The sequence below is a fragment of the Mya arenaria genome, chromosome 17, assembly GCF_026914265.1.
Source record: "Mya arenaria isolate MELC-2E11 chromosome 17, ASM2691426v1".
NCBI classification, from domain to species: Eukaryota; Metazoa; Mollusca; class Bivalvia; order Myida; family Myidae; genus Mya; species Mya arenaria.
The window spans coordinates 39,494,249-39,518,936 of NC_069138.1; the positions used below are offsets into that span (position 1 = coordinate 39,494,249).

Genomic DNA, 24,688 nt, shown 5'->3' on the forward strand with positions numbered 1-24,688 from the left:
ATATTATATTTCCCTATTTCGGCATGAAGACTTGATAAAACTAAGAACACAGGAATGATCATTGATGTTAATGCATTTTTTTGTTTCTCTTTGTTGTGTTTCCTTTTACTTGCATCTTTCTGGTCGGATATATATGTATATAATAAGGTGAGTATTTGATAGCAGCAGAAATCATGTAAGTTTATTTTTTTTATTTTGAATATAAACTAACTATTGTTGGGGAAGAACATCAGCTTATTATTTTGTATTACTGAATTTCGAGTACGCAGAAGTTGACATGTGATTCCCTGGCTTCCGCTTCACACTCAATACCAAGGGAAGTAAGTGCAGCGCGTTTAAACGCCAAGGGAAGCAGATTAGGACACCAAACATTGAACAGGTGCTTTTTGAGACGTACCTAAAATATCTTATGTAGTTTTAACAAAAATGATGGACGGAAAAATAAGTGTTTACTCATTTTATTTTTAAACAATGCAGTTTTATACAATTATTACACATTTATATCATTTTTTTATTTTGATTTATACTTGAATGATAACAGGAATAATACCCGGGCACATTCTCCATTAACCATGCAATTAGAGGTCGATGATATCATTTTCAGGACTTATTTTCTTATAATGAATAAAGGCCATATCAAATTGATTTTTCGTGTAGCGTCAACATAAGATCTGTTGAATACATACATGATTTAAACGCCTTTTAGTAACTAAACGGACAGAATGGCACCTTAAGAACATATTTCTAATGAAGTATGGTCGATTGCTGACGATTTGAAAACGATCTGAAGTACCCTTATCAAGGTTAAAGTGACTTATTCAAAATCAATACAAACAAATGTATAAGATGTATTTTAAATGATACATTTTGGAATACTTACTAAATAATGCTTTTATGGAAAATATTAATTATTGATAACAAGATTGTATAAGTATATTTTCCTAGCTGAAAACGCACAAATATTAAATGATTGGTAAATGTTAAAATATTTACTGTGATCTGCTATAGTCAATAAGGTAGAAATACCGTTATGCACATTTCTTTCAAATTCAACTTGGTATCCTTAATTAGATCAATTGTTTTAGACATTTATTCATCGTTTGGGAATATTAAAACATTATTATAAATTGTGATAAATCGTATGTGGGAATAAGAGTGCATCTTTAAATATTCCGAAATATATCGAAACCATAAAGTACTCATAGCACCCATATATACTCAGTCAAAACAGAAACGATACCTGGAAACTTTTTTACTTTATTTCTTCTCTCTTTGACACTTTTCTGATTTTGTTATTTAATGTTTAACAACCATTTAAATAAAATTTCATTACATAAGTAGAAAACTATCAATACTGGCAGATTATTTGCTGCTGTAACAACGATAATGCGAAAACTCAATTCACAAGTAATCAGTATCTGGTATGTCCCCCATGTGCGTCTCTAACTGCGATACAGCGACGTTGCATTGAGCGAATCAGGGTCTTAATCGTCTCCTGTGGTATCGCTGTCTACTCTTCGTGCACAAAACGTGTACGCTCATTGGCGTTTTGAAGATTACGCCGTCGAACACTGCGTTTCAAGATAACTCATGATCGATTGGAGACAGGCCAGGTGAGAATGCAGGCCATGGAAGAACTTGGATATTTCTCTCCTGACGGTAGGTGGTTGAAACTCGAGCGGTGTTACACCTAGCGTTGTCCTGTTGGAACAAAATGACGTTCTGACCGTTTGATCACATATCCTGGCATTGGTACGTCCAGGTGTTATAGCTGCGGTGGTCGTTGCCGGCAAAAATCTGTTACGTTGATGTGACGTCCTCATATAGCGGTCTTGCGCAGGGGTCGTTACTCGCGGCCTGCCAGATCTTTGGCGATTATTAACTGTGCCAAGTGTTCGATAACGACCTGCCAGACGAAATATTGTCACACGCGACACACCAAAACGTGCAGCGATGTCACTATGACGTGCACCTGCCTGTAGCATACCAATAGCCCGATTACGTTCATCAGTAGACAAACGTGGCATACTTGTTACGAACGATTCCGGATAATTAATGTGTTTTTCTTCAACTGTTCTTCAACCCTTACACAAATCATTATTCACGTTAACTCAATATGTACCATGTTCCTCGTACCCCGTACAGCACGTGAACATCTAATTCTAGGTCGTTTACTTAAATGCTTCAATGAATTTAGCTAATCCCTATGATTTACATGTACGAACTATAACCACTTAATTTTAGTTAACTTTTAAGGATACTTTATTTTTATAGAAATAATTGAAATATAAATACGGTATCGTTTCTTTTTTGAGTGAGTATATAAACTCAGAAAGTTCACTTCCTGGACAATACTAAAACTATTTATATAATGACAGTGCTGGTTAAATTTATTGAAAGGCATATTAAGCATAACAAGATTAGGTCTGGTTTTTTCATTTAACTGTAATATTTACTTAGGCATACATTACATACAAATGCTCTACACCCTTATGTTAGCTAAAATGTTCTCAGGGAAGAACTCTCAAACCCTATGACACATTTATTTTTTTCCGGTCACAAGTTGTGCCCACTCGCAGATCAAATCCTTGATACGCCTCTGATTTGTATTGACAGACCGTTCTCAGTATCTTGTCTAAATTCAAAAGATTCACACTTAAACAAATACGTAGTGTACGTATTTCTAATTTAAGCATTCTGATTAGCCAATCCTGTGCAGAAAGCGCTCTTGGACAAGAACGTCAAACCTTCTTGTTTAATTATCTTGGGTTAAAACATTATTGAATAGAAGAAGCTGTGTTGAAATTGAAGAAATTTAAATACAATGTAGTTTGGACTCATAAACAATTAAAGATGGTTTAGATAATGAATATACATTGCCTTCATTAAATACGACAATAATTAATATATATATATGAAATAGAATTAACTTATTTGTTATAGAAAGATCTGTGTGAACTATTTACATTTTAAATGATATTCTAAAATTAATAATTATCGTGCTATGCTTTGCAAAAATGTGGAATTTAATTCATTTGTATGTACTGATGCTGGACCTAATATATCTGCACTTATGTAGAGGTAAGTAACTATTAGTTTGAATATAAAATATAAAAATATGCTCTAAATATAACTGAAGTTACACTCACAGTACTTATAAGAAATTATTTTCAATTTTATATTAATATTTGAAATAATATACTTTTGTGTTTATATTGTTAACCTTTAAATGGCTCCTGGAGTGTGCAATAACTTTTATTTAGAAAAAAAAAATGTTCATTCCCACCGAACTATAATATCTTAAATATACCCATACTTTATCTTTTACTACACAGGCATGTAAATATAGTAGACTAGAGAGAATGTGAAATCTTACCTGTGGGTGAACGTGTGGACTATGTTTTTGTTTTGTTATCTATTATTATCACGCTTAAAATATGGGCACAACTGTTATTTCGTTACTTAGAGCGGATCTGTGGGACAGAACCATAACTGTAAAATTCACGGTGGCATTTTCTTCTTTTAAACCATCGCTTTAAACAACCTCTACCGGATGGGACGTAAAACCGGGGTCCCGTGTAACAGTGCTATATACACCGGAGGAGGTCTAACCAAGGTTACTTTATGTTTGTGCGCTGTGCCTCACAATCTTACAACACTCATAATGCTATTGCAGGGTGAGGAATCACGTGACTTCAACGGGGTTCTCACATATGTCACCACGGTTCAAAACCGATGTAAACAAGCAAGAAATTGACAGTAATTTCTAAATAATTTTTTTGAGAGAAAAGATAGGACATATATAACTAAGAAATATGTACAAAACAAAGAATCACGGCGCACACAGCGTTCTACAAAATCCCGTCGAGTTGAAATTTTGGCCACGGATTGCATCGTTAAAATACAAGCAAATCTAAAATATTTTACACTTGTTGAAGCAGAAAATAGCATAGCTTTTTATAGGCTAAGAAATGTTTTCCTATCTTTTCTATAAAAAAAGTTATTTAGGAATTACCCTGTATTGTGACCGACACTAAGGATGGGACAGTGCTGTCGTGAATAGACAAAATTCCAACTGCTTTACTTACACATTCTAGGAAATGGTATGTGGAGTAACTCTTGAACTGAAGTGCAAATTAAATTAAATTGGAAAAAGGAAGATTTCAGCACACTCAAACATGAATGGCGTTATCACAATGTTTACTTAAGCACCTGCTTTCGGCTTAATGCTTTAAACTTGTAAACAATACACATACCTGGATGACGTATGTATTCATGCATACCGTACAAGAGTTTCCGATCATATAACTAGCTCCGGAAGAATCGAGATTCCACAAAGAATATGATCCATGCGCACTGACGCAACAATCGAAAACAACTTACTGTATAAAACCTGGAACTTTTTGACGTCAACTGTGATTTAAAATTAATGCGTGTCACGGCAATAAGCAATGACGTACTCGCGTTTTGTGAACATTTCAACAATTCTGTTTTCAACATCTCATTTTATGAAGGAATTTAATTTTGAAAGTATGCCAGCAAAATGTATATCATATGTAACAGGGAAACGTAGAATTATCCGAAAAGCCTCGTTACCGACGTCCGTACATGCCCTTAATATAACAGCTACTCTAAATTCTTAACAAATAGCCCGCCAGTACATGGCGTTTTTCAACAACCTTTTTTTTGTTTATTGCAGGACAAAGTTGTTCGGAGATTGGACAGTGGGTGGACTCGATCACTGGATTTTCCAGTGAAGACGCGGTGGCCCCACTGTATATGTTTTTTGTACTTATCGATATCGATATTTGCCAATTAACTTTTCAGGATATTGAAACAAAAACATTTGAATGCTTTCATTGACTGAACAATTTTGAGAATAATAACCACCGCAACATACAAATGTTTTCATTGATTTCAATTTCAAAGAAATTTGCCACTGTTTCATGATTTTAACAATGTGTGCCAGTTATATTGATTTTACTTATTTTTTGGATAGCAAAACTATAACTCTCTAAATATTTTTATGTTTTCCTTATTTATACAATATTCTATTTTTATCGATATGAGATTTTTTCCCTATGTTCCACAATTATATTGGGCCAAACTTTAATACATGTTAACAAAAGAAAAGTAACTATTATACTGTGAACGAGGTTAATACAACATTATATTAGTTACTTTTGTTGAAACCGATCTTATGCAAGAGTGTTGTTGAGGGGAAGACGAGTAGCCTGAGAAAACCCACTTGTACGGCTTATTGTCCAACACCCTACAATGCGCCTAGGCCGGGAATCGAACCCATCCGTGACGCCTTGGCGAGAAACGAGTGCGCTAGCCGGACTTCATTTTAATAATGCGAGCCTTTGAGCATGATAACATTTTAGCTTCAAATGACTGTGCAGTTGTTTTTGCATAATTTGCATTTATAAATCATACCATTTTTTCTCTAGATGGGGCTCTATTCAGGTTATTGGTCCTCCTGATGTTTACCCGATTTACGGAAATTCTGAATTAACTTGGGCTCCGCATAAAAACAGCCGAGATGATGACGAATACATCCAGGTATACTTCATAAATAGCATTGTATTTAAAGAATCAAGATTCAGCAATTACAACGATTACGTAATGTGAGCAGTATAATTGAAACTAGAAAGAAATCTTATAGTATCTTATAGTTTAACTTGAGTTTTAATATCTAGGGGATATTATGATAGGACGCTTTTCTGGTGACCTGTATCACGTCTCGTTCGGTGTGTAAACACGTATTTACTCACCGAACGAGATGTGATACAGGTCACCAGAAAAGCGTTTTATCGTAACATTCCATTTATTATCTACCTGCCTATTTAATTATTCCTTTTTATTTTTCGGTTTCAATTTGATTTAAATTTAACGCCATCTGTCAAATGCGCGTATGAATTCGAATGTGTTACGTGGTTTGTGTAATGAAGTCAAGGGAGGCTACTTCAGCGAAGTCAGGAGTTACAGGATTCACTTTATTGAGCAAAATAAGAACACAATATTTTGGGTTTTAGCAAAATTAACATATTGCTAATACGAAAACAATTCTTAAATGTAACAGCTCAAAAAACAAAAAAGAGAACGGTACTTAATTTACGAGTATACACTAATCGTCATTTCCTGTAGATGTAACGCGGCCATTTTAAACAAAGTAAATATTCGTGAGATTTTTTGACGCTCATAATACGATGCTACCAGTTCCAGGAATGGGCACCGTGTTAAATCTGACGAAATCTCTGAATAAAGAAAAATTAATGGACACTCGAACACTAATAAACGAAGATTATATACTACGATAAATAATAAACCATTTATTTTTTAAAGAATGATACAGTAAAGCCAAAAATACTAAAAAACAACTTTGAGAAATTTTGAAGGCTACCTTTTCGGGTTCTTGGGTGACCGTCACTCTGACTAAAACAAACTGTAGAAGTAGCGAGGAAAAGGATGACGTCATGGTCTATTGCTATTGGCTATTTTAAGCCTGGCTACAGGCAACTAAATTAAAACAAAATAGGTACTGGCGCCTCGATAACGCTGGTTACATAAAGTTGAAACCAGAAATATAGGGAAACGGTAGGGCCAAGCAAAAAGATACCGGCAGACTTAAAATTCTCTTGACACATCCTCCTGAGCAGGTTTTTATGCAATTTTGTCAGACTGGCTCTGGTTATTGTTGGTAGCCGCGGCCTCGGTAGCTTTGTGGTTAAGCATCCGTTTTGGTTGTTGAAAACTGAACCACATCATATAGCACCACATAAGAAGCTTGAACCAGTAACTCTCCAGTGAATCGTAATAAAATCTTACTAGATAGTTCCCGATTGCTTGTTGAAAGTGTGAGGACATCTATCTCTCTAGACCAATTCCATCTCTTGTAAATTAGCCCTTCAACAGATTTTAAGAAGCATAAACCTGAAGACCAGGAAATACTTATTTGAATATTATACTTTTATATTTGTGAAACCATTACTTAATTACAAATTACAATATGCACGTACGCTTTCGATGCAGGTTATGTTTGCCGAACCAGTGTTGGTCACCGGTGTCGATGTTTATGAAACATGGAATTCTGGATTCACAACAAGGATCCTAGCCTTTGATGGCCAGAATTGGGTCACGTTATGGTCAACGTCCACACCAGTCTTTATTGAAGAAGTTCGAGTCCATAATCCAACTCTTGAGGTAAGTTTGATATGTTCTGTTTGATTGCTTATATTAGAATCCACCAAATGGAAATTCAATAAAACGTTTACAGTAAAAATACAGATAGCGAAAGAGTGCCTTATTGAATTTCACAGTCTTGGTTAGCCTGTACAAGTATGTTTTACGGTGAAACTATCTGGAATTGACAATTACCGTTCCTGCTTGTTGCGGTTCAATAAGGTCATTATCGCAAATTAAATATCCGGAAATTCATCGTCGTTGTAAAACTCGAAGTAAAAATCTAGTTTAACCATGCTCCGTTTTGTCCAGTGATTTAAATGGCAAAGTGTTGTTTAGGGATGTAGTTTGCGATAAGATTAGATTTTAAAAGATACGTAAGTTGTTTTGGCTCTTACCTAATAATACGGCGTTCAACGTGTGTGCCCCAAATCAGTCGCATTTTTATACAGGCTAAATGCTATTATATTCAACCCAATTTGATTTGATTTATAAGCTGAGCGTTTGCAAGAATTAGTCCATTGCAGAGACATTGGAAACTGAGCATATACATATATTATGTAACTAAACAATTGTATTCTAACAAATTCCGATACCTTTTGACGAACACTACTTTAAAAGATAATTTCTTTGAAAATATATCAGCGATGATAAGACTATTACTATTTTGAAAGACATTCGTTTTAACAGACCGAACAAGTGAAAATAATTGATTGGATATGTTAATTGGGCATTATCGATGGAGATAAGTCTGCCAACAATTATCTGCTTATATATAGAAGTCGTCAATATCTCAAAAAATAAACTAGCAAATGATATGAAATTTCGAATATCAATGAAGCAATAAATTTTTTACACGTGCTAATTATGAAAATATAGTGAAAGACGGACATGTTTTAGCAAAATGCGTTTTTGGCAGGAAGTTTTGTTTTCAACACTTTTTAAACTAAACAAAAAGCACACATATGCATATTCCAAGCTTGATTTATTATTTATTGTATTATTTTTTAATGAAAACAAAATTCCATTTAAGTTATAGAAGTAAAACGGATGTTTCACTGTGTTGGTGAAAATATGAAAATCCTGAAAAATAACTCCCACCACATTTATTACTATTATTCAAGGAACATCAAATGTTCCATAACTCTTCCAAAATCTAAATAGCAAATAACAATCAGTACTTTAAATAACATTTATTGTATGTTCATATGTCCATGGTCCAGGTGAGTGGTTTCCTGACCAGGGAAATCAAAGTACATGGGGATTGCAGACCAAGTAATTCTTCGATAGAAATTGACGCCATTCAGCTTCGCGGTTACTCTGCATCATGTGGTATGTTTTGATGCTTATTTTGGAATTAATTTAAGAAAATTGTAAAATGTTTTCAATTTCTAAGAATGTCTTTGTCGGATACCAAAAATGCTCGAGCTTCCACGAGCATATAAATTTATAAACAATGGGAAATGACGGAATACATCATCCTTTGATGTGGTGAGATTAACATTCGTACTCCAGTATGTTGTGTTAAGAGTGCTTTTCGTACTCCCATATATTGTGATGAGAGTTACATTCGTACGCCAGTATGTTGTGTTTAGAGTGCTTTTCGTACTCCCATATATTGTGATGAGAGCTACATTTGTACTCCAGTATGTTGTGTTAAGAGTGCTTTTAGTACTCCCATATATTGTGATGAGAGTTACATTCGTACGCCAGTATGTTGTGTTTAGAGTGCTTTTCGTACTCCCATATATTGTGATGAGAGTTACATTCGTACGCCAGTATGTTGTGTTTAGAGTGCTTTTCGTACTCCCATATATTGTGATGAGAGCTACATTTGTACTCCAGTATGTTGTGTTAAGAGTGCTTTTAGTACTCCCATATATTGTGATGAGAGTTACATTCGTACGCCAGTATGTTGTGTTTAGAGTGCCTTTCGTACTCCTATATATTGTGATGAGAGTTACATTCGTACGCCAGTATGTTGTGTTAAGAGTGCATTTCGTACTCCCATATATTGTGATGAGAGCTACATTCGTACTCCAGTATGTTGTGTTTAGAGTGCTTTTCGTACTCCCATATATTGTGATGAGAGTTACATTCGTACTCCAGTATGTTGTGTTTAGAGTGCTTTTCGTACTCCCATATATTGTGATGAGAGCTACATTCGTACTCCAGTATGTTGTGTTTAGAGTGCTTTTCGTTCTCCCATATATTGTGATGAGAGTTACATTCGTACGCCAGTATGTTGTGTTTAGAGTGCTTTTCGTACTCCCATATATTGTGATGAGAGTTACATTCGTACGCCAGTATGTTGTGTTAAGAGTGCTTTTCGTACTCCCCTATATTGTGATGAGAGTTACATTCGTACTCCAGTATGTTGTGTTAAGAGTGCTTTTCGTACTCCCATATATTGTGATGAGAGTTACATTCGTACTCCAGTATGTTGTGTTAAGAGTGCTTTTCGTACTCCCATATATTGTGATGAGAGTTACATTCGTACTCCAGTATGTTGTGTTAAGAGTGCTTTTCGTACTCCCATATATTGTGATGAGAGTTACATTCGTACGCCAGTATGTTGTGTTTAGAGTGCTTTTCGTACTCCCATATATTGTGATGAGAGCTACATTCGTACGCCAGTATGTTGTGTTAAGAGTGCTTTTCGTACTCCCATATATTGTGATGAGAGCTACATTCGTACGCCAGTATGTTGTGTTTAGAGTGCTTTTCGTACTCCCATATATTGTGATGAGAGCTACATTCGTACTCCAGTATGTTGTGCTAAGAGTGCTTTTCGTACTCCCATATATTGTGATGAGAGCTACATTTGTACTCCAGTATGTTGTGTTTAGAGTGCTTTTCGTACTCCCATATATTGTGATGAGAGCAACATTCGTACTCCAGTATGTTGTGTTAAGAGTGCTTTTCGTACTCCCTTATATTGTGATGAGAGCTACATTCGTACTCCAGTATGTTGTGTTTAGAGTGTTTTTCGTACTCCCATATATTGTGATGAGAGCTACATTCGTACTCCAGTATGTTGTGTTTAGAGTGCTTTTCGTACTCCCATATATTGTGATGAGAGTTACATTCGTACTCCAGTATGTTGTGTTAAGAGTGCTTTTCGTACTCCCATATATTGTGATGAGAGTTACATTCGTACGCCAGTATGTTGTGTTTAGAGTGCTTTTCGTACTCCCATATATTGTGATGAGAGCTACATTTGTACTCCAGTATGTTGTGTTAAGAGTGCTTTTAGTACTCCCATATATTGTGATGAGAGTTACATTCGTACGCCAGTATGTTGTGTTTAGAGTGCCTTTCGTACTCCTATATATTGTGATGAGAGTTACATTCGTACGCCAGTATGTTGTGTTAAGAGTGCATTTCGTACTCCCATATATTGTGATGAGAGCTACATTCGTACTCCAGTATGTTGTGTTTAGAGTGCTTTTCGTACTCCCATATATTGTGATGAGAGTTACATTCGTACTCCAGTATGTTGTGTTTAGAGTGCTTTTCGTACTCCCATATATTGTGATGAGAGCTACATTCGTACTCCAGTATGTTGTGTTTAGAGTGCTTTTCGTTCTCCCATATATTGTGATGAGAGTTACATTCGTACGCCAGTATGTTGTGTTTAGAGTGCTTTTCGTACTCCCATATATTGTGATGAGAGCTACATTCGTACTCCAGTATGTTGTGTTAAGAGTGCTTTTCGTACTCCCTTATATTGTGATGAGAGCTACATTCGTACTCCAGTATGTTGTGTTTAGAGTGTTTTTCGTACTCCCATATATTGTGATGAGAGCTACATTCGTACTCCAGTATGTTGTGTTTAGAGTGCTTTTCGTACTCCCATATATTGTGATGAGAGTTACATTCGTACTCCAATATGTTGTGTTAAGAGTGCTTTTCGTACTCCCATATATTGTGATGAGAGTTACATTCGTACTCCAGTATGTTGTGTTAAGAGTGCTTTTCGTACTCCCATATATTGTGATGAGAGTTACATTCGTACTCCAGTATGTTGTGTTAAGAGTGCTTTTCGTACTCCCATATATTGTGATGAGAGTTACATTCGTACTCCAGTATGTTGTGTTAAGAGTGCTTTTCGTACTCCCATATATTGTGATGAGAGTTACATTCGTACGCCAGTATGTTGTGTTTAGAGTGCTTTTCGTACTCCCATATATTGTGATGAGAGCTACATTCGTACGCCAGTATGTTGTGTTAAGAGTGCTTTTCGTACTCCCATATATTGTGATGAGAGCTACATTCGTACGCCAGTATGTTGTGTTTAGAGTGCTTTTCGTACTCCCATATATTGTGATGAGAGTTACATTCGTACTCCAGTATGTTGTGTTAAGAGTGCTTTTCGTACTCCCATATATTGTGATGAGAGCTACATTTGTACTCCAGTATGTTGTGTTTAGAGTGCTTTTCGTACTCCCATATATTGTGATGAGAGCAACATTCGTACTCCAGTATGTTGTGTTAAGAGTGCTGTTCGTACTCCCATATATTGTGATGAGAGTTACATTCGTACTCCAGTATGTTGTGTTTAGAGTGTTTTTCGTACTCCCATATATTGTGATGAGAGCTACATTCGTACTCCAGTATGTTGTGTTTAGAGTGCTTTTCGTACTCCCATATATTGTGATGAGAGTTACATTCGTACTCCAGTATGTTGTGTTAAGAGTGCTTTTCGTACTCCCATATATTGTGATGAGAGTTACATTCGTACTCCAGTATGTTGTGTTAAGAGTGCTGTTCGTACTCCCATATATTGTGATGAGAGTTACATTCGTACTCCAGTATGTTTTGTTAAGAGTGCTGTTCGTACTCCCATATATTGTGATGAGAGTTACATTCGTACTCCAGTATGTTGTGTTAAGAGTGCTTTTCGTACTCCCATATATTGTGATGAGAGTTACATTCGTACTCCAGTATGTTGTGTTAAGAGTGCTTTTCGTACTCCCATATATTGTGATGAGAGTTACATTCGTACTCCAGTATGTTGTGTTTAGAGTGCTTTTCGTACTCCCATATATTGTGATGAGAGCTTCATTCGTACGCCAGTATGTTGTGTTAAGAGTGCTTTTCGTACTCCCATATATTGTGATGAGAGCTACATTCGTACGCCAGTATGTTGTGTTTAGAGTGCTTTTCGTACTCCCATATATTGTGATGAGAGCTACATTCGTACTCCAGTATGTTGTGTTAAGAGTGCTTTTCGTACTCCCATATATTGTGATGAGAGCTACATTCGTACTCCAGTATGTTGTGTTTAGAGTGCTTTTCGTACTCCCATATATTGTGATGAGAGCTACATTCGTACGCCAGTATGTTGTGTTTAGAGTGCTTTTCGTACTCCCATATATTGTGATGAGAGCTACATTCGTACGCCAGTATGTTGTGTTTAGAGTGCTTTTCGTACTCCCATATATTGTGATGAAAGCTACATTCGTACTCCAGTATGTTGTGTTAAGAGTGCTTTTCGTACTCCCATATATTGTGATGAGAGTTACATTCGTACCCCAGTATGTTGTGTTAAGAGCGCTTTTCGTACTCCCTTATATTGTGACGAGAGCTACATTCGTACTCCAGTATGTTGTGTTAAGAGTGCTTTTCGTACTCCCATATATTGTGATGAGAGCTACATTCGTACTCCAGTATGTTGTGTTAAGAGTGCTTTTCGTACTCCCATATATTGTGATGAGAGTTACATTCGTACCCCAGTATGTTGTGTTAAGAGTGTTTTTTGTACTCCCATATATTGTGATGAAAGCTACATTCGTACTCTTCTATATTGTTTTGATGGTGGCCTTTGTACTTCACGATGGTGTGGTAAAATTTACATTTGTTCTACAGTTTGTTTTAGTGAGAGGACGGTCACCCAAGAATATGTAATTGTTCTGAAATGAATAAATACAAACTCGAGGAATGTTAAGCATCGTTACGACATTCGTTAAAGTGACACTCTTATTCAAAATCAGTACACACACATATATAACAAATATAAATATTGACTGATTAACCTTTAACTTCTTACTAAATAATGCATTTATAGAAATTATTAATTACTTATAACACGATTGTAACCTTGTATGCAATAGCAGAAAGCGCAATCATATTAAATGATTGGTGAATGCTAAACTATTGACTGTAGTCTGCTATAGTATCATAAGGTATAAATACTGTGCTTTATGCAAATTTCTATCCAATTAAACTCGGTATCCTTCATAAGAACTATTGTTTTTGACATTTATTCATACTTTTTTGAATATTTAAACAATATTTTTAATTGTGGTTCATCTTATCTGGGAGTAAGAGTGCATCTTTAAATTGAATTAACTTGATTTTAAAAGAACACCGTATGTACAGAACCAGTTGCTTAATCGATTTTAGTCGAGCGACATAAACTGTCTGTAAGTCTGTAATATGACTTTCTCAGTGAAGATCATTTGTTTCTAGTCGAACTAGCTCTTGATTATGCTGTGCTAACATATTGTTAGTTTTGCCTCTGTTGACATGTGGAATTGAATCATCATTGTATGGTTAACTTTTATACCAATCGTTGATACATGTTCTGTACATAATTTGATACCTGAGGTTTGTGTGTTCCATCTCTTCTTAAAGCTGCAATCTCACAGATTTGAACGTTTTGACAACTTTTTTATTTATTATTTTCAACGAGCCATTTTCTTTCGAAAATCCATGGAAACTAGTTATATAAAATTGCTGACAAAAATTAGATCGTAGATTTTTGTATTTGAGTTAAAAAATGATGTTTTATGAATTTTTCTTAAACCGCAATAACGGTCTAAGCCATTAAACTGTAATTTTCGAACGGAAATGTGAAAATCTTCAATCTGATTTTTTGTCAGCAATCTTATATCATTTGTTTGCAGATATTTACGCAAAACAATTGCTCTTTCCAAGACAAAAAAATAAAAAAGTTGTTAAATGGTCAATCTGTGAGAGTGCAGCTTTAAGTAAATCTTGCTTACAGATTTTACCGATTTAAGTAGTTCCTCAAGATGCCAGTGAACTGTCATCGTCGCTGTTTTGTTCATCTTGAAAACTGCAGAGGGCGTCGTGATACTTAATTGCATTTCCAAAACATGAATGATATTTCCAGTTTTTATTGGCATAAGATATTTTCATGTCGTGCAATTTGTTGAATGCAAACATGAATTTGATTAATGCATTCCAATACTTGCTTTAGGCAACTGCCCAGTTACTGCACTATTTTGTAATATCCGCGAGTTCAAGATTTGGAATCCTAAGGTCACGTAAGTTATAAGTGTTGTGATAATTGCGAATGCTTCTAGGTGAAAGAGAATTTAACTTGATTTCATAACGACAACAGTCACTGCCCTTGTTAATAATTGTATGTTTGACCCGATGTTTTTGCATACTATTACTTGCTATTTTCTCGACCGAACTTTCGTCTTTCGAGACTAGGAAGTCCCTCACTAAGTCCATTGGCTGACAAATTTATACGGACATTTCTATTGGTCAGAATTCCTTATTCTTAAATGCCTAACCGAGTGTTGGGTATATAAGCAGCACATTTTCCGAACGGCATCAAATATCCGATTGTTTTTGACAACTGTTGAACAAAAACACACATGTACTATGTAAAGTAAAGCAACTTTTCTAAAATGGTTTTGTCATTCATTTATGAAACACTCTAAATTACTTTAACGATTGTCAATTGCACTGCTACTGTTTTTGAAAACCACAGTTCATACTGTTTAAGCTTGAAACATTGGAGATATAAATCGAAAGTTATTGAAATTAGAGACTTGATTTTCCTTGTTCGACATTGGTTAATTGGACGCTATCCTGACAAAGAATGAGCTATCCTGACAAAGAATGAGAAAACTGGACGTGTTACAGAATTATTTAATTGATTTTTTGTTGTTGTATGCTTTCAATGTTTTTTCTATCCACTTTTTGGATGAATGGAACGCTTTCTTAAGCGATATTTTGTGATATCAATTGATGGAATAAACGTTTCTTATTAATAAATATAACAACACACCTGAATAAAAATAGGTTTTACTTAATGCATAGTTTTGTAATCTCACGAACAGTTTGTGGATAGGGCCTAGAAAAAGACGATTGCTCACACCTTTGGTCTCCGCATTTGTCTTTGACCTTATGGTTCTCATCAAATATGAACCGTATAACATGAATAAATAGGTTTTCATGGTCAACCGGATAGTTAAAACGGTTTATTAATTTTAACACCTATTACTACGTAATCAGAACAACGAATTGAATTTGGGTAATATTTTGAAGCAAAAACATTTAGATCTTTGTTGAGAGAAGGTAAACAGTTTAAGTTCATAGCTGTTTTTACACAATATAAAGGTTAATTTATGTATAATTCTGCATATATAAAAGAGCAATTAACAGTGATATTAATATATTTATACACACTTTCAGGCTGCGTGGAAATTTCGCAATGGGCACAGACATTGACAGACTTTTCTTCTGAAGAACCAAACACATTGTAAATGCATTTACTTATCCTAAATAGAAGTTCATACTTGATTAGAATCAAAATTATTCCAAATATGTGTGTGTTATTTGTTGTGATTATTTTCCTCTGTGAGTTACGATATTATATTAAACCGACCTTTCATTTTCATTAATGTATAAATTGCAACTATTTTGACATTACAATTTGAATGAGTGCTCGAAAATACGTGAACGGTTTTTCTTTATGCTATACATGCAAGCTTGTATTGAACTGCATAGACCCGTCATAAAGAGTAATACAACTTTTCAACATGTTATTAAAGCAAAAATAAAAAAATATAAACCATCCACCTGGCAAAAACATGGTGTAATGCTACTAAATACCTTTGCTTCAACAGGTGGATGGCGTCCCAAGTTCTTGGAGTGAGTGACGCCTATCCGTCTTCGTCAGAAAGCATGGGAAAGGCTTGGAAACAGACCAGCTCAAACCTTGGCAATGATGAATATATACAGGTATTAAACGTCTCCCCTCTTTTATACATGCGTGTGTGCCTGTGTTTGTGTGCGCGCGCGCGCGCGTGTGTGTGTGTGCGTGCGTGCGTGCGTGCGTGCGTGTGTGTGTTGGTCATGAAATGTGGGAATTAAATTGCAAAAATCTGTATACGTTTTTTTATCCAATGATCAATGTAAAGAAGTAAAACATTTTACAATTGTTTTAACGTATTGGCCGATAATAATGTAATACATTGTGCGTGTGCCTAATGTAATATGCTCATTAGGAATTATACTAATAGTATTATATATATGATGTGGATATCATTGATATCTATAGATTTAGACTTGCTAAGATCTGGTCTTGTCCCTGTAGTTTTTTTATATGAATTGTCTCTAATTCCAGATGAGGTACAACAACCACGTTTACGTAACTGGCGTGGACGTTTACGAGACGTACCGTCCTGGTTCAGTAAAAAATATCGACGCTTTTGACGGCTCCTCATGGGTGACGTTGTGGAGCAACCCTACACCTATTCCTACCGCAGAAACTGCTCAGATATTCACCCCGGTTCTCAATGTAAATATTTAGTAAACAAGATATGACGAGATATGACAGACAACCTTGTTTTCTGTTTTGGTTTTGAACCGAAATCACAAGACAATAACCGTTTAATGCGAGGTTTACTGTGGTAAAGGAATACACCTTTTACCCAAGGAATCGTGAGTTTGATTTCTTCCAGGAACAATTTCTATCGATCTCTAAATTCTGGTTTCTACCAAAGGAACACACTCAAACGCTATTAGTTGTCGTCCACATCGAACTTAGATAAGTTAGTCAAACTAAAAAACAGTCTTTTTGATTTCGAAATTTAAAGTTGGTCATGTTAACACGATCATATTTAAGTCGGGATTGCACCAAACAAGATTCCAAGACAAGATTAGTATTTTGTGTTTTCAACAAATGTGTGGAAATGCAACCCCCGACTGAGTAAATCCGGCATTAAGTGCAGGTTAGCATTTCAGCGAGGTTTTCTTGCAGGAAAACTAGTTTGCATATAATTTAACAGAAAACCTCAGGCTATATTTTGACGTCAGGACCGAATAAATCAATCAACGTAACCCATGATACATAAATAACACAATATTATACCTTACATAAATGTGTCCCTTCTTTGTGTATATAAAGTTGATCGGTCCGTATATCAATGTATTTTTATAAAAATCATGTTTTTGGCCGGTCCGGACCTCGTCAAAAATATAATATGGACCGCTGACGTCATATAATATGGACCGCTGACGTCATAAAATTGCTGCTTGCAATTTTCACAACGACATTTTTTCCCAAGTAATTATAATTAGAATTGTTCAATAAAACACGTCAAAGGCGCTTTAAAATTATTAAATGGTAAAAAAGTGTTCGGTATAATATAAGAAATATAACACACCACTTCGGGCCATATGGCATTATAAGGACCGATCAGTCAGCCCCCGAAGTTGAATGGACCTCGGCTAACGCCTCGGTCCATATACACAATCGGGGGCTGACTGGCCGGTCCTTATACTGTCATATGACCCTCAGTGGTATGTAATATTTCTTAAATAGGATATGAAAAGTATTGAGTTATATCCAGTTGCCTCACTTTACCAAAGACGTCATATGTTAGATACTCGCTAGGGACTCCTCCCCGTGGCCTCTTTAATAGAGTACCAGTAGAGGTTTCTACACGGAAAACTAACTCGAGAGTAATTCATATCTTATATCAGCTCAGCAAGGTAATAATTAAACTAGGTAAATAACCATCATGTTTCAAAACAAATAATAATAAATAATTTAGCTTCATTAAATATTTGTCAATTGGGCTTGTACTTGTATTTCTATTATGGTATTATGAAATTGTTTCGTGAGATTACAAAACAAATAGTAATATCTAAATATTTATTGTTCTTGAGCAAATACGTTTCGATCAAATCAAACATTATTTTTATAGGTACACATGTCATAACCGTATTATAGTTTTGTTTGGGATATATAATTATTTGCATAGTAATTTGTGGACATTCCTGACACGCCTATGTACGGCGCCTTACAATCAGGATTTGTTTCTTATTATTTCACTTATTGATGATCACTATTCTAATGCCTTATAAGACATGGTAGACGTACTTTGCTTTTGCACTGAGTAAAACATTTTGTTCCAATCAAAACAAATTAGTTTTCCCGGTAATCCATCTGAAAACACTAATTTATCATTATTTTACTCTTTGATACCGATGTTGTACAAAAATACAATTTAAGTATTATTATTTATTTTTTTTTTATTTTGGTTGGAGTGGGGTGCGAAACAACGCCGGTAAACTAAAAATAATATATGAGAAACCGACTTTTTAAACACTAGGCCACTTAATTTTATAAACAGTGAATGGATATTTTGACTTTTTGAGAATACATTGATAACATCACGTGATTATGTCTATCAACCAAACGATATTTAAACAAATATCGACATTTGCGAAAGAGTTGCTGAAATGTGCAAACGTAGCAGCTAAGCAACTGAATATCCTTCAAAGACTGAGCAATTTTATGACAATCAATACTGAACTTACTATCCTTTAAATGTTTTCAGATCCAATTGAAACTACTGTCCTATTTTTGTCATTGTTGTAGCAAGACCAAAACAGAAAAAATAGCTAAGATTCAAAACAGACCTTTTTTAATTTTTTTTAAATTTCTTAAATAATAACACCTCAACATTTGTCAAATTGTGTTGAGTCCAAAGGACTCCACCTGTACTTTGACCAGTCCAATTGCGTCCATATCCCCGATGAAGACGTCAAAACCGCAATTCATTATTTTTATTAACTATGAGAACTTTTATGACATTTATGTTTGTTGTCTTGTACAGTTTTGCGTATGCTGTCTGTTTCTGCATTGTTGTTTTCATTGTATTATAATGTTTCCTCTTCAGACTCCATATGTGTACACAAATGAGCTACGCGTGCGTGTTGACTGCCAAGCCGGTGGTGTGACAGACTCGGTGCAACTAGATGCTGTCCAACTCCGAGGATACTCATGTGGTAAGAACATTCAAAGTGAGGTGTTCCATATTAAGCTGTACATCATCCACAATTCGCGTGATCAACCACAGTGTAGCGTCTAGAGTTAAGAGCGTTTTATACACAGTATAACATTTAAAGTTTAGAATTAAGAGCGTTCAAAGTTTTGGCACATTTAAACGTTGAAAGTTAAAAGCGTTCCTGCTTCGACAATTGTTTAACGTTGAACGTTTAGATTCAGAGGGTTTCGTACTTCGTCGACAGTTAACATTTAAAAGTTCAGATTTCAAAGCGCTCCAAAAATGTCCACAATTTATCTTTTAAAGTTTAGATTCAAGCGTTCCGTACTTCGTGTCCACAGTATAAAAGTTCGAAGTTTTATACAAATATAAATACATACATTTGTATAACCCAAAAAGTATTGTTCAGTATTCGATTGCGTTTCACACAGTTTATGCGCTATTTTACACAAGGCTATATATGTAGTCATTTACACATAACATCAGGTACACTCTTCAATTATAAAACAGTTCAAACAAATAAGTTTTCAGTTCTTTTCTAAACGAAGGTTCACTTTTGATGTGTGTTATGTCTCTGGGAGGAACTATTTAGGCCCAACCACAGCAAGTGATCTGTCATCAATTCTGATTTTGGTTCTGCGAACAATAAATTGCATGTCATCAGAAGATCGTTGTCTGCATTTTTCCTGAACACTGTTTAACAAAGACCTCAAATAAGATGGAGCTCTGCCCTGTACAATGCGAAACACAATGGCAAGAATTTTAAACATAACTTTTGCCCTCACAGGTAGCCAGTGAAGAGATCTGAGGACTTCGGCAGTTGGATGACCGATGTGTTAGTCACAAATCTTGCTGCTTGTTTCTGAACTTTCTGTTAATCTGATAGGAGGGTATTTCCTTAAATAATTCATTGCAAATGTCGATTTGAGAATGAATAAGCCTGTTTACTATTATCTCTGTTTTTTTGTGAAAGGTCTATACTAATTTCTTTCAGATTTCTTAGCTGAGCATGCTAATCTTACATTTCTTTCTGATATGCATGTCAAAATTAAGAGTACATTCCAAATCTTTGACATTGTTAACACATTTTACTGATGATCCACCAACACTCACACTTGAAATGTTAAGTTTTGTTAGCAGATGTTTTGTGTCAAACATGATTTCAGTTTTTGAGTTGTTCATTTTCAACTTAAAATTTGCCATCCACAAGATTATATAATTGAGAAAATCATTTAGCTGTCTAAGAACTTTCTTCTCATTTTGTGCATTTTCAGCTTGAATTCTGAAAGCAATTTTATGGTCATCAGCATACCCATCAAGTCCAGCTATTTATGCTTATACAACTTTGTTCAGAGCAGCAATACACATGGTAAAAATAACTGGGCCTGCACATGACCGCTGTGGTACACCGAACTGTTCGTAGTTGTTCTGTGTTGGAAATGCGTTCTCAACAATAATTTTGATTGTCCTTTCAGTTAGATAGGAATTTTACCAGTTCAAAGGAATACCTTAAGTACCAAAGTCTTTCTGAAAAATTTGAAGTACATTTGGTATATCCACCGTATCAAAAGCTGCACTGAGGTCAATCATAACGACGATAGTATTTTTATTGTTGTCAAATGCACCCAATAAATCACAATACATTTTCATCATTGCAGACTCTACACCATGACCCTTGTAAACGCGTTGATATGTCGGAAGGAGTTTACTTCAATATGATGAGTAATTTGTTGTAAGGCAATGATCTTTGATAAAAACGACACCGGCCGATGATCTGTTTACAATTTCTGTAACTTTGGTACAAAACGATGATGATTGTCTTTCAACTTTTGTGTTGGAATAACATCAAGCACACACGTTTTTTATTTTTATCCTCGAATAAGTTTCATTACATCACTTTCTGAGAGTGGTGTAAACTCAGTCAAAATTGTTTCACGTAGAGGCTCGTTTAATGATACAGACCCTATATGTGCCTATTTAATGGTTATATTATCTAAGTCGTTAATCAACCTGGCAATTTTTTAATAAGAGATATATCATCAGTATGCGGTTGAATTGGATTGTCCATCGTGCGACCGAGCAGACTGGCAGTCACCCCAAATAACTTTTTCACCTCGACCTCTGCTCAACTGTTTTGTCACTGCTTTAGTGTAGCTGTTTCTTACCTTTTTGTATATATTTCCAATCAAATTTGATTCGTCAGACTGGTAAATGTTTTCTATTGACATTTTTTTCTTGAGTGATTTCAGGTATCCAGAAAACTATGTTACATTTGGTCTGCAAATAACAGTTCTCTCTTTTAGCGGAGCATGCTTTTCAATTACTTTTGAGGTAACCTTGGTAAAGTTTGTAACAATATCTTTACCATTTGAAGATCCTTCTAAAGGTAGATTAAATTGGCGGTCTATAGATAATAATTATCAGGAAAACAAAGTTGTTATTACCACATACTCAAAGGATTTGAAAGGTTTGCAAGAATTTCGTGACACTTTTAAGTTGTCTCTATATAACAGGGCTATTCCGCCTCCTTTTTGCTCAGGCCTAGAGACATCATCAAAACGATAACCGGTAATTCCCGTGAATAATCTCACCAGCATAATCAATAAATATTCATGAAACTATAATCCAAAAATCCGCTTGGCGCAACAACTACGTATCTACAAGATTACAAGTTAAGATTGCAAAGCGTTCCGTTATTCGCCCACATTTTAAACTTCCATAGTTTAGAATTCAATCCGTTCCGTACTTGGTCCATAGTTTAATGTGCACAGGTTAGATTCCAAAGAGTGCCGTACTTCGTCCACAGTTTAAACCTTCGAATTTAGATTCCAAAGCGTTCCGTACTGCGTATTTTCCGTTGTACTTGTTGGTATTGTTTTTGGGGTTGGATTCTGAATTTAGAGAGTGTTGGTCTTTGTCTACAATGTATTACTACCTGTACGTTACTTTATTTTGGGGATTTAAAACAACGAGCGCATACACAAATTATTCATCGATATTGGGTTAATATAGTTGAATTTCCATTGCATCTACTTTTTTCGTTACTTTATTTATCAACAACACGCCTACTTCTTCATAACGTTTATTACTTTGTTTACATTGTAATTGTGTATTCACTATGTTCACATTAAAATTATCTTGTTATTTTTTCGATTGTACTTTACTAAGTTCACAGTTTAATTGACTGTGACTTTGGGGGTTTTTCTCACTTAACTGACTGTGTAATTACGTGTTATTTTTTAGTCTTCTTCACTTCGTTTACAGTATAGTTAAGTGTTTCTTTCTGTTGTACTTCACGTCGCTCACAGTGTAAGATGCATTGACCCAAACCGAGATTGATGTATTCATCAGTATATATTATTCAAATTACTTTTGTGGATGACGACATTCTTTCAGCAAGATGCTAATTGCTGCAAAATAATTTTTAAAAATCAGGCCGATACATAAGCTCGTTCTCTTTGTAGCTCCATCACTTCTCTGGCGTTGTACACTTAACAATAGACTGAGATCTAATCATCTAGGTAATACTTCATGGAGTTCTATAAATATCTTCTAGTCTTTCTTATTGTACATCAAAGAAAAAGTGCATTTCAGAAACCATAAGGGAGTAAATGTGACCTGAAACCGTTCAATTAAGCATTGATCGCAGGCTTTTGCATTTCACTAGAAGCGCTAGAACGCTACAGCATGACAACACACACAATGCAGACCCGACGTGTGATCAATCCTTATATTTACATTTTAAATACTTATTCATCACGATTCAAAAGCAATTAAATATTATTTTTATTTATTGTTAGAAAATGTTTTCGACTTTTGACTTTCGACAATATACATCTGTATAAAATAAAAGTTGCATTATGATAAATAGTTGTAATATCGTATATATACACTTTGTTAAATGACTTTGCATTAATCGAATAAAAAATACTGATATTAATAATGAGGTCATAACCTCTTGCGGCTCTTACAATTTGAACTTCAATATACACACGGAATGTAAATATTTAATTATATTAGTTCACACGAAAACCAAAGTAGAATTTAGCTACTTGTTTATTTTTATTATCTTGGATATATAGACTGTACATTTCATTCGCATAAACTTGACCGTAATGATTTAATGTTCATTACTAAATAACCGTTTATTGTTAAATGCAGAATAATTTATTTATGATTTATGGTTGAATGTTTAATACAGCATAAATACTAAAGCTTACAAGTAACAAAACAATATACATGTTAAGACTTTAATTTATATTAATATTGGCATTGTCAGTAGATATCGCATGCAAATATATTTTAGAACAAACGTGTGAGCTGCTGGCACAGTGGGTTCAGTCTGTTGCAGATTTCTCGTCTGAAGTTTCAAATGTGTAAGTGAATTGCCTGATATACTTATATTACATACGTATTAAACATTTTTATCATCAACCCCACTGTCAACAACAATCAGCAAAGTCCTAAATATACCTATCATTAAACAGCATTCACCCAAACACTATGTGGAAATATTTTAAATCATAGAACAATGTTGTATATTTTTCAAACGTGTCAGAGCCTAATAATGCTTACGTGCTGTAATGGATATTTGTATAGTGTCTTTAAACACCAAGACAACATTATATTAACATGCTGGATTGTTGTGGAACATTTGCAGATATGGAATAGTTTGATGAATAGTTTTAACATCTACAAATTGATATATACCACAGAGACTGGGCGGCCACCAAGGTGATAGGAGCTCCAAATGTGCATCCATCCTACGGTGACTTAAGCGAGGCCTGGGCACAGTCAGTCAAAGATGAGAACCAGTACATTCAGGTGATCAAACTCCACTAAGCGGTTACCTTTCTGCGCGGTATAATAACCACTGTCGTCAAGCATATCACTTGACTGCGTTAAAAAGCTAGTAGAGGGAGATCACTTCGTAGGTGTCTGGTGCAGTGAGCTTATTGCAGCTGTGAATTATATAACTGTTTATACAATCGAATAGATTGGTAGTATAGCAGCTGTGACAGATATTAAATATAAAAACTAATGAATGATAGATTTTAAAAATGAAAACATTTGAATATAGATTAAAAATGAAATAAAAAACGAAACTTAATATAAAAAATAAAGACCGAATATAGAAATATAGAGATATAAAACTCAATTGACATTTTATATTTTAGATTGTGTACAGCACATCCGTACACGTGACTGGGATTGCTGTTTACGAGACATACAATACTGGTGGAGTGGTTAAAATCAGCGCCTTTGATGGATGCAAGTGGATCGCACTTTGGTCAAGGGATGCGCCTGAGCTACATGGGGTGTCCAGAATCTTTACACCAGATTTGACGGTGTGTATGCATTCTAGCATTTTTGTTAATATTTATATATCAAAAAAATAAAACAAACATTACTGTTGATTCTGGTTTTGAAGCATTGAATAG

At 35.0% G+C, this 24,688-nt stretch overlaps 1 protein-coding gene across 1 annotated transcript; it reads left to right on the forward strand.

Annotated features, from left to right (window-relative positions):
• The first annotated feature begins 1,619 nt into the window (after positions 1-1,619).
• Positions 1,620-24,089, forward strand: LOC128223474 (uncharacterized). Its single transcript, XM_052932753.1, has 11 exons — positions 1,620-1,659; positions 4,700-4,775; positions 5,454-5,565; positions 7,036-7,206; positions 8,409-8,517; positions 15,643-15,709; positions 16,077-16,191; positions 16,577-16,750; positions 19,140-19,248; positions 23,554-23,623; positions 23,963-24,089. The coding sequence occupies exons 1-11, from the start codon at positions 1,620-1,622 to the stop codon at positions 24,087-24,089; spliced, it is 1,170 nt and encodes a 389-aa protein (XP_052788713.1).
• The last annotated feature ends 599 nt before the right edge of the window (positions 24,090-24,688 follow it).